General features: G+C 51.9%; 1 protein-coding gene across 1 annotated transcript in view; it reads left to right on the top strand.

Moving 5' to 3' along the window:
- Window positions 1-2: 2 nt before the first annotated feature.
- The window catches only part of Dscam (DS cell adhesion molecule), a gene marked incomplete at its 5' end in the record, with an annotated part of 531,581 nt that continues 519,914 nt past the window's right edge, over window positions 3-11,669 (top strand). Inside the window, one exon of the mRNA XM_010636598.2 lies at window positions 3-27. Within this exon, the coding sequence (XP_010634900.1) occupies window positions 3-27 (25 nt within the window). The remainder of the gene's footprint in view (window positions 28-11,669) is intronic.

The raw sequence follows: 11,669 nt of genomic DNA, 5'->3' as shown, positions 1-11,669 counted from the left end.
TCTCCTTGTTCCAGAGCTTCGCGCATGGTGAGCGGGCCGGCGGCGGCGGGGTGCGGGCGGGGGGCTCCCCTTCGGGGTCCGCACTCGTGCATTCGTGCGTTCGTTTATTTTCAAAAACACGGCTGTTGCTTGGGAGAGGCGAGGAGGCGAGGCGGGGAGAGAAACTGCTCCGTGATCGTCGGAACGAGCTTACCTAGCCTGGTGTCGGCCCCGGCCCGGCTTGCTCGGACCCAAGACCCGGCTCAGTCGGAATGAGCTGGTGGGTTTGCAGCAGGAGGAGGGCAGCAGGGTCGCGCTTGGGATATTGCACCCAAGAAGGGGACGCGGAGGAACGTCTCCTTCATAGCCGGAGCTTTTGGGAGCCTTTAAAACATGCGCTTTAATTCTGCTAGGGTTTACCCAGCAGCAGTGGAGGCTTTAGGCAAGATCTAGCCCTCTACGCCTCCCCCGCGCCCCCTTCCTACTACATCTTCTTCCTCCCAGCAGTTTATGTAAAAATATGCACTGAGAAACATTACATCATCTGAAATGTTGACACATTTTTAAAAAAACACCTGTGTAGTTGTAAGAATGAGATCTGGGAATATTGTTGATAGTATGTCTTTCCTAATTCCCGGCCAGTATGTATTCTATCTGGAAATGCTTTCTTCCTGGGTATTCAGAAAGCGTTTGCCCTGGACGGGTCAGAGCCAGTTAGTAAGTGTGTGACCGAGCCGCAGCCGGCTTGTCACGGCGGGAATGCGATCCTGCGATCCTGCTTGTATGAATGGCTTCCTGGCCAGCCGAGCGGGAGGGGACTGCCATTCTTTGACACTGCCTGGGAGTAGCCACAGCTTCAGCTCCCATTTCAAATTTTGGAACACACACCTGCATATAATGTATAACCTGCAGGCGAGCGAGCGAGCGAGAGAGAGAGAGAGAGAGAGAGAGAGAGGCGAGCGATCTGGCCCTTGTAAGAAAATACGAGAAGGAAAAGGGAGGGAGGCTCTAAGATTTTCGTGGAAGAGCCATAGGGAAGCTCGGAGCCCTCCCTCTCTGCCTACCTAGGCAGGGCTTAAGAATCAGCACCCAACAAGCCAAAGGAAATGCATGAATGTTGGCCAATTAAAAAAAATGATGACGAGGAACAGCTTGCGCTGAATGAAGAAGGAACCTCCAAAATTCACCTGAAAACGCTGCTTTGCTCTTGAATATAACCCCAAGCAAAATGTTTGAAACTTTCATTTTGAGAATTCCTGGCAGGAAAAAAATGGCAACAAGTTCTGACAAGACACCCTTTGTTTCCGGTGGTTCCCAGCGGGCGCTGCACCTGTCCTACTCCTCCTGGGGGAGTTTTTCTCCGGGGTGCGTGTGCTTGAGGGAGCTGGCTGCTGTTTGCAGAGGTGAGGCGGCCCTTTCTGCTGCTCTGCAAGAGGCAAGTCACAGGAAAGGCACAGATAGTCTCGAGGCCCAAGCCTTGATGGCCTGGCTCACCTATCACGGCAGGCATCTCTGGACCTGTAGGGTGCAGAAGGGTGTCTGTCTTATGGAGAAGTGTGTGTTTTGGGGTGAGGGGGGCTCAGAGGGGTCAGCCAGCCAGGGTCTATTTTTGCAGTTCTAGTTAAATGTGACAAAAATGTAGGGAAGAGCTGAAGACGGTCTCTGGCACAGATGCCTTAAATGTGGGTGACTGTTTTGAGTCAGTATTTCACATCTAACAGAACCACAGAATCCTACACGGTCATAGGATGAATCTTCACATCGGCTTCTGCAATATGGAAATCCATGCACAGATTACCTATTGCGCGCACAGTGAGCCCTGCAAGTGTTGTCTTCAGGACTTTGATATCACTTGCTAATTAATCATTGTCACTGTAATGGACACAGGTCTGTCACACAAGATAAGACATAAAAGGCACATGCAAGTGAATGCTTTGCATTGTTGCAGTAGTATGTGTTCTGATCCTGTCTACCGGGGGCTCGAACTATCTTATGTAAAAATGGCTCTTTATGTGATCACACAGTGAGAAAATTTTAAAAGCCTGACTATAGAGATTTGGGCTCGTTCATTTTTGCGGTTTTAGAGGTCTTTAAAGAATGACGTTCAGCACACACTGCACAGGACCGGAAGATACACAGTCGTGTCGAAATGAAATAAGTTCAATTTTGAATACCGTCTGTTTTAAGACGGTATTAAAAAAAATCTGAAAGCAAATGATTCTTACCTATCTGAAGGAGAATTTTAAGAAATGAAAAATATATATATTTTTTTGGTCAACAACTGTCATATTGTAGCCCAGCTTAATTTTAGAAAACATCTGAATTTGTGTGATAAATGCCCTATGGGCTCTAATGCCCAAGCTGGTCATTGCTAGGCCTCAACCACCAAAAGTGCCTGACACGATAACAAATGTTTTTCATTTGCGAAAGATTATGCACATTGATGTTTTGGGAAGCTCATCACAGAGCCCCAGTGTGTTAACAGTAGATAGCAGCGTTTTTATCGCCAGTGGAGCGGGATATATATTTCTGTCTTAATGAAAGCCTGGCTGCTGGCCCAGCTGCAGAGAGTATTTGGGGCAGAAACGAGATTGAGAGGCCAGTTCCTTCATGGGTCGAAGGGTTCCGAATGACCTCACCTGGTGAGGCGCAGGGACTGTTTCAGAGCAGCGACCTGGTCTGCAGCACTCTGAACACCCGGGGGGGAGAGGGCCCAGGGCAGCGGCAGGAGCAGGGCACACGCGTGTGCTCGCACATGCACACACACGTCCCTCCGTGTGTGTGCTCCGTTTGGGTTGCATCCCTTCCAGCTCTGCTCAGTTTTAACCCCGGCAGGCACAGCCTGCTCTGCAGCTGTAGGGCAAGGCGGAGGTGGCTGGGATCAGCTAAGGCTGTGATCAGGGGGTTCCACGGAGCTGCTTCTGCTGCCCCCGATGTCTCTGTTTGGAAAGACACTGTTTTGGGGCTGTGGCTTTGAGCTTTACTGCATCCTGTTCTGGGGGGGCGGGGTGGGGGGCTGGCCAGGTGTGGGGCCCAGGAAGCCCAGGTGTGGAGCCTTTTTCACTGGACGGGGACTTCCTGACCGCATACTTGGCGCTTTGTTTAGCTGCAGAAGCAGACCTTTGTAAGTAGCGGTGCCCCGAGGGCCTTGAAGGTGATTTTTTTATGTAATTCCCATAACGTAGGGGAGCAGAAGAGGGCATCGCTCCTCTTCTTGAATAAGCAGATTGCAGCTCTAAGCTCAGAATTTCCGGGTTTGTCTGCACTTTTGAGGCTGTTTAGCTGAAGCTGTCTGCCCCCACGAGATACCCTCTGTAGTTGAACAAAATGCCAGGTGGACCTTTAATAAATGCCAGCCGATCCACCTCCCTTCTCTCCTTTCCCACTTGGGTGTCACCTTGGTCCCTGTCGCCCGGGGGCGGGGATCACTAAGCCTGGGGCAGAATTGGTGCAGGGCAGCACAGTTTTGACTTTCCACATTACCAGTGTAAACCCCCCAAAGCCTGGCCCTGCATGTTGCTGGCTGAGCATTTCGTCTCTGACGTGTGTGAGGTGAATCAAGAGCACCGGCCATGGAGACTCGGTTGGCTGTGCATGGAGACTCGATGTAGGGATGGGGTCTCCTTTTGTGAAGAGCTGGGGCACCATAGGAGCCTGGGAATTCGTGTCAGAAATGGTGCGTTTCTCAAGTGCGTGAAGCATGCATATACACAATCTGTGGCATCCAGATTTCGTAAAATTAGCTGAACTGTGTGGATGACATTATGGATGTGGCTCATCCATAATTAATAGGTGGAGAAAGGGGATGCATTTGGCGTCAGGCAGAGCCCTTGGGGCATTTTCAGGATGGGCAGGCACCTCCTGGGTTTTGCTGTGTCCTGGCCCCCCTCGCCCACGGCAGGCGGGTCTGTCTGGGTGTCCGCCTGGCGGCCCCACTGGAGCGCACACTGGGCCTTGGGAGAGACAGGAGGTGCTGCTACCTGCATGTCAATTGTGTCCCCGCCACAGGACACTAGTGGGCGGCAAACCTCGCCAGACTGCTGGGCTCGGTGGAGGGAGGGAGGGAGGACGGCTGTGCTAGGGTGGAGGTCTGTTCCAAGTCTCCAGCTCCTCCCAGTTCCCTGCGCCCAGACTCCGCGGCGGCCTGTCCTGGGGTCCAGCTCCAGGGTGTGCTAGCCCAGCTGCTAGCAGGCTGGACCGGTCCTGCAGTCTTTGTTTCCTGTGTAGCAGGAGGAATGTGTGCATGGCGGTGTTTTCAACCCTAGACAGTGCAAAGGAAGGAGAGGAGTGTCGGGGTGCAGGGTGTGGGGTCTGCAGAGGGTGCGTTTGCTCACCTCCTTCCTACCGCCGGCCGGCAGGCAGTGGCGTGTGCCTGGAGGTGGCAGCTCCGCGCCTGATTGGCTGACCTTCCAAGGTCATTCCAGGAGCCGGCTTCTCCCCTGCTGATGGTGACAGGGCGGCAGTGATGGCTCCTCCGCAGTCCCTCCAGACCCCAAGACTGCAGCCCGGTCGGGGGACAGAGCGCTTCCCCTGTCCCCAAGAGAATTGGGCAGCACCTGTTTCTGGGGAACTCGCCTTAGCTCCTGGCAGTGTGGGGAGCTGCTGCCAAAATCCTCAGCCGCCGCCTCCTGTGCCTCTCCTGCACCCTAACTAGATCGATGCCCCTTTCTTTCATGTTTTAAAAATGCCAGAAGCTTCCATGCTGCAGTCGCCCTGTGCCAAAGGCACAGGTTAAGCTAAGTGGGGATGGAAGGCTCTCAGTTCTGGGGTGAACACCCACACCTACCAGGGGTGCAGGAGGGCAGCGCCCATGGGCAGCTGAGACACTGGGCCATTGATTCAGGGGCCAGGTGCTCAGAGGGCCTAAAGTCGGCTCCAGGAAACTGGATTGTCCCTCGCCCCAAGCCTGGGTCGTCCCCCTGTGGGGTTCACGGCAGCCCGGGCTCGGTGTGGACTGGCGCCGCTGCTCTGGACAGGGCTGTGGGGATGCCCTGCTGTGGAGCTGTGGAGCGGGGGTGGAGGGAGGCGGAACAGGGGCAGGGACAGGGCTTCCTCCATCCGCCTCGCCCCTGCCATTCCTCTCCTCTGCCTCTTCCCAGTTTCCCTCCCATTTCCACCTTCTCTGTTTCCATCAGGTTTGCTTTTCTTGCCTGGGTCTGACTGTCATGGCTGAGCTGTTTGTGGGACGCGTGTGTGTGTGTGTGTGTGTGTGTGTGTGTGTGCACTTGCCTTGCGCCTTCCTTTCCCACTGCCCCATTTGCCGTGCTCAGCCCAGGCGGTAGAAGCGTTTGTTTTCTGAGCGTTCTCTGGGCCTTTGCTTCTCTTTCCCATAGGGATTCCCAGACTCGGGAAGGGGTCGCGCGGCTGACAGAACGGCTTCGGGTGCTGCAGTGTCAGACGCCTCAGACGGCCACCTCACTGGGGCCGGGCCCTTTGTTCTCCAGTAACGTGATTTAAAATTCCTGCGCAGTGTTTATTACACTGTCGCCTTCTGAAGGCCAGCAGAAACATCAAACAGACATTTAAGTCTCCCCAGCGGCTCCTGGGAATTCATTTCTTCATCAAAGAGTCGCCCAGAACATCCAAATAAAGCTCGGTTTCTTAGGCCTTAATCATCTTTAAAGGCCATGCTGCCGCTTCCTACCATGCCGTGGATTTGTGGGGTTTTCATCGTTATCTTAGTTTGCAGCAGACTGGATATAAAAGTTAGCACCTCATCAAAGTAACATGAAAGGGACGTGTTTCATTCATTGTTAAAACTTCAGTTTTTATTCAATAGAAGAATCAAATCAAATGTACATCTTCCAATATTTATATTTTTTGACAATCTTTTTTGTTTGTTTCTGCTGTATGTTGGTCAACACTGACGATTTTGTTCTAAAAACCATCTGATTGGCTTAATTTTTGCTCTTTAAAAGTCCCCTGGATGATGTAAGTGCATGTGATGATTATAAGGGACAAGGGAGGAGTCAGGTCAGAAACGCAGGTGAGGAGATAAGAATGCGCTACTCCAGATCAATGAGTCTTGCCCACGCCCCGTGTACGTTATTTTTTACTCAGAAGACAGTGAGTAAGACTTAAGAGTGAGCAAGCAGTCCTATTTATAGAAAGCCGTTTTTAAATGCAGCAGCAAAGACATCGAAAGAAAGAATTGAAAGGCAACACTGAGTGCTCGCGGTCCCCGCTTCAGGCAGTGACGGAGCAGGCAGGGAAAACCAAGTGTAGCCCCCGGTGGATGCACGGGGGAGAGGCCCTGGGCCCCCTCCAGGTTCCCAGAAGACTTGGGAAGGCGGCTGGGAGCCATACAGTGGGCCCCTGGCTCAGACCAAAGGTCGGGCGGCAGGGGTCTGCGGCTGCCCGACGGAGAGCGGCCTGTGTGCCCAGAGGGTGTTTGGGAGCAGGACCGTAGCAGGAAGACTGCAGCGTGCACGTTTGGATGGCAGCAGTTGCTAAAGTGGATCTTGTCCTGGTCCTTCGAAGCTCAGCTGATTAAATTCTGGAGATTTAAACTGTGTGACACACACTTCTCACTGTCCAGCCTGTTTGGCCTGGCAGCCCTACTCCCGACCGCCTGGTTCACATAAAAGCTCCCGGACGAGTGAGAGAGAGCACCCTTCTCTTAGAGGAGAAATAGCCTTTGATTTTATGTCTCAGATCAGTCGGATCGAGCTGTTTATTTTTCTCTCTGTGCCTGTTTTTTTTTTGCATTTAACATAATGTCCTCCAGATTCCTTAACTATACACAATTTAAGACATTTTAAAGTAGGGAATGAAAGCATCCTCCTTCCTGGGACTGCGTGTATTCCTAATCACAGTTCAGTTTTGCTATTCCTGGTGGGCCTTATTTTCTGTTCCTAGTAGAACTTGCGAATGTGTGGGGATCTTCTGCCGGTTTACAGGTTGGAAGTTGGGATCTGGGCCATGTCTGGACTCGCCCACAGTCTGATGCTGTGGAAAGCTTTTGCCTTTTCTTTGAAGGAAAAACCATGAGTCACATGCGTTGTTTTGTGACCCTTCCCTCCATACTATGCTTGGGTACATTGAGGAGCTGTGGGAAGACATCTGCACTATTTAATTCCTGGTTTTGACTCATATGAGACTCGACTCTGTTAATATTAAGATAAAGAAATAGAAAAGAGCTTTATGTTTGTTCTACACAGAATTTAAGTGATTCTTTCCCACTGTGAATAATACAGTGGAAGTCAGTTTCTAGTTCTTTGTAGATACTGGGATTATTTTACCAATGTTGTGTTGACATCATTCCCAGGGGTGGCTGCAGGGCCCCCGAGTGGTTTCTGTGTCTTCATGGGGTCCTCACGATGGTCCAGTCCTGGCTGGGCTGGGGTTGGGGTGCCTGGGCCACTGGACAGACAGAAGAGCAGGCTGTTAGAAGTGGCAGACTGTGGCTGAGATTCTGGTTCCCTCTGTCAGTCATGAACCAAGCACGACTCTTTCAGGAGCCCTCCTTTCCACTCACACCTGGACCACGAGGCGATGGGGAAACTGCCATTATTTCTTCATAAAACAGACGGACACGGGAAGTGGGAGCCACGCAGTGTTGTGTGCCTTTAGAGTGCAGTCCTCTCTCTTTCTTCATGGAGGAACTGACCTCTCTTCTAGAGAGTTCTTATTTCGAGTAAACATCTTTTCTCATGAGAGAAACTCGAGATGTGTTGCTGCTCTCCACAGTAGCCCCGCTGTGGTGTAATTTATCTTGAGTTCCCACAGGACACGGAAAACCCCAAATCCCAGTCTGCCTAATTACAATGTTTATTTCTTAATATCAGCTGTGGCACATTTTTAATAACTGATGTGTAGCTGCCAGGGAGAAATAACAGTGCCTGGTGGTGGTACTTGTGCAACTTCAGGGGTGGGCTGAAGGCACCTGAGGAGGACAGGCTGTGCAGCGCTGCAGGGCCACTCAGCACCACGGAGAGGGCCCACGCCAAGCCGAGGCCCTGCCAGATCTCCTGGTCGGTAGTTCCTGCACAGGATAATGGGTTGCCTGCTTCTTGGGCTACTGAACCGGAAGTGATCAGAAGTAAGAAATAAGAAATGCTCTGTAGGGGCCAGAGACATCCAGCCGTGAGTTAAGCTGGTGACCCTAGCCAGGGGTCTGTGGGACTTGGTACGACAGCAGAGACTGAGGAGTGAGGCCATTTACTCCCGAGTGTGCGTGTGTGTGTGTGTGTGTGTGTGTGTGTGTGTGTGTGTGAGATGGCTCGCCAAAACCAAAAGCTCTTAAGTCTTCCCTGGCTAATGTTTTGCTGTGGGTTGGATTGTATGTTCATAGAGAAATTGTAGACAGAAGAAAATGTTGACCCAGAAGTGGTCTTGGCGTTTGTGTAGCTATTTCACTTTGACCACTCGTTGGTGGTGAAATCCCGTCTTGCAGGATTTCATGTCACAGCGAGACCCCTTGTTCTTCATAGTCACAGGAAGCCCTCTGCATGATTTTCCTGTCAGTGGGATAAAACACCCAGCACCGCAGTTCGGGAGGAGAGGTTTAATTTGGCTTGTGGCTCTGGAGAGTCGGTTCATATTTGGCTGAGCCCAAGGCAGGAGCATCGTGGCAGAAGGGTGTGGGGAGGAGAGCGGCCCACTTCATGTCAGCCAGGAGGTGGAAAGGGAGGAGCCAGGGATGGAGGTAGATACACCCAGGGACATGGCTCTCCAGCCAGGCCCCGCCTCCTAGCAGCGCGTTTAGATGTGGACTCAGCAGTACACCAGCCCACTGGTGAGAGGAACAGGGATGTAATCACCTTCCGAAGCCCCACCTTGGAACCCGTGAGATTTGGAGGGACACTCTAGATTTAAACCATACCCCATCCACTGCAGTCACAAAACTGCTGAGTCGGGAGCATTGGAGTACACTGCAGGCTCCTGGGACAGTGGGAGCCAACTTGGATAGGACAGACAGGGCTGGGGAAGAAAGGGCAGAGCCACTGTGTGAGGAGAGGCTCTCGTCTGTTGACACTTTGAGCTCGGTTCTGGATAACGTCTCCCCGTCTGGACCCCCGTCCCAGTGGAAATCGGGACCCTGGTTCTCACAGCCTAGGCAAGTAAGCTGGAGAGAAGGGGAGGAGGATATGTTGTGCTCTTCTGGTCCTGAGCCCCGTGAGAAACTCTGACGCACTTGGGGAAAGGGGGCTGTGGTTTGAAATGCTCCCCACCTGTCTTTGATGGTGCCTTTGTCACCTGTCCCCACCACCCCTGGGGTCCCCGAGTTGTTGATCACACTGTTTCCTGTCTGGTCTCCAGAGTCTGGTTCTGTCTTCCGGGTGCACACGGCCCGGGAACCTCGGTATTGACACGTGGCGGTGGCTCTTCTGGCCCACGTGGCTTGTGCTCCATCTTTGTAGAAACACGCACTCGCCTGGGAGGGAAGGGGCTGCCCCACTCCGCGTGGAGGGAGGGGAGAGTTGGCCCGTAGTGTTGAGCACGCAGCAGTGCGCTGTTGGAGAGGGCTGTGAGGCAGTGATTTATTGGAGAGAGTTTTGATGCTGAGTTGGGACTTTACTCAGTAGAGGGGGAACTGTGGGCAGCTTTGGTGGGGCCGTAAGAAGAGAGGCTCAGAGTAGAGGGAGGCCTAGGGGGTCACTGCTAACGTGGATTCTCGTAGCCTCAGAGTCGCCTGTGTATATTAATACCTATCTATCTATCTCATTCTTCTTCTTCGAGCATATTTAATCTTCTGGTTTATTACCAGCAGCTGCCTTGGTTATGGCCTTGACTGCAGTGAAATCCCACTGACCCCTCCCCACTAGCTGCTGGCACCCTAGCGGGGAAGCCCTCGGAGGCCCAAAGGCAGCCACGCGCCTCCAAGTAGGACAGCGGAAGGCATTCGGTTCCTGCACTGAACAAGCCTAAGAGGTGGAGGTGCTCACCCTCAGCCCGGCAACTCTATCTAGGTGGCTGAGGCAGGAGGAGCGCAAGTATGGGCCCACCTCGGGGAGCCTGGGGACTCAGTGGGACCCTGTCTCAAAATAAAACGTGAAAAGCACCGGGGATGCAGCTCAGTGTGAATGTCTAGGTTTCAGTCTCCAGTACTGGAGGGCGGGGGGAGGGAGAGAGGAGGGAGAGGGTTAGGGAGCGGTAAGGCGGGGTGGTCTGGAGAGCAGATCCTTGCACACCTGGAGGTTTGGCTTTGATTCCACTTCCAGATCACTTCCCATGCCTTCGTCAGTGACCAGGCTCATTCTAGAGCCGCGCAGAGGGGCCGCGGGACTTCTGCTCTGTTGGGTTTCCTTTTTCTCTGTGCCCTTCCTTTCAGCAAATGATCCCAAGTTGACTGTATTTCTCATAAGATGTTTGCGTCCTTAGGCTAAGTCGCCAGCAAAGGAGAAGAGGGCACATAAGGCTGTATCTGCGTTGTAGACCTTGCCACATATATGTTAAAATGAGGGCAGTTATTAATGTGGGGATGGAATAATCTTTCAAAACAGTGTGTCCTTGATTTCTGAACCAAAATAGACTCAGATGTGTGCTGGAGAGAGGCCTAAATGCAGAACCTTAAAAATATCTTTTTGTGTCCCGAGATCTTATTTTAGATAATATTAAAAATAACCCGTCCCGCCTAGGCACCTTAGGCAAGTTTGATGTTCCAATCCGCTGGCGATTTGATTGTGATTCACTGTGCTTGGCCGGCCGCAGAGTCCTCTCCCTTCAGAAGAGGCCGCAACTCCTGCTGACTCGTCCCCAAGGTCAGAGACGACCTATCTCCCTGCAAATGTGGGCTTCTGCACTTCCCGCCTTCAGAAACATCTTAAAAGGGCGTGCACTGTGCTCAGGAGCCTAAGCTCCTTGAGGGGGTGCGTGGAAGAAGACCCCAGTTTAAAATAGCTCCGGTTCTCTGGTGACAGGAGCGATGGAGCCTGGCACGGACTGTCCTTTCATGTTTCCGCCTAGCGCAGGCCACCCCTCCTCAGCTCTCCCTCAGCGGGGAGAAAGGGCAGTGCATATTTCCCTCATCAGATTTAATAACCTGCCCGAGACCCATGAGTAATCGTAAATAGTGAATGACTTTCTTGATAAAAAATCAAAACGAGAGGTTGTGTGACTCAGATCTCTTATTAGAACGAATTGCCTTAACCCAGAGAAGGTATTTATTCCGTAGTTCCATGTCGAATGCCTTCCCCTGGGTCTCTGTCACCGCTGGGGGACATCTCTTCCCGGGGAACCATCTCCTGGGCAAGGGGAGTGGGGGCGGTGTGTGGGTGCGGAGGTGTCTGCAGCTGGTCTCTCCTCCTCCTTTCTCCTTGGAAACGGGGAGAAAACAGCAGAACTCACTTGCACACAGCCAGAGTACAGGAAAGCCATATTTCCCTGAGGTTGGAGGCCTTTTAAAAAAAGAAAATTTAAAGGCACATTTATTGTGTAATTCATTTACACAGAACAGAGTAAAAATGTAATAAGGACCAAAAGAAGCAGATGTGTCTGCCATTTGGGTCTGTATCGCAGGCAGAGCTTTTAGCATTGAACAGGCAGAACCTGACGCATCTATGGCCTTAGGAATGTCCTAGAATGCTCAGTCGTATGTGCTTCAGTGACTGTCCTAAGGAAAAATTATAACCTTCATCTCTTTGAAAATCTGCAAGTTACTGGCATCTAAGTAAACCGGATTGCTACCAAATTTTAAAAGATTCTTAAATTAGGGAATCATCAAAAAAAAAAAAAAAAAAAAAAAAAAA

This window comes from Fukomys damarensis, unplaced genomic scaffold (assembly GCF_012274545.1).
Source record: "Fukomys damarensis isolate Sample0158 unplaced genomic scaffold, DMR_v1.0_HiC HiC_scaffold_24, whole genome shotgun sequence".
In the NCBI taxonomy this organism is placed as follows: domain Eukaryota; kingdom Metazoa; phylum Chordata; class Mammalia; order Rodentia; family Bathyergidae; genus Fukomys; species Fukomys damarensis.
The sequence above is the reverse complement of the archived record's forward strand: the minus strand, read 5'-3'. Positions and strand labels throughout refer to the sequence as shown.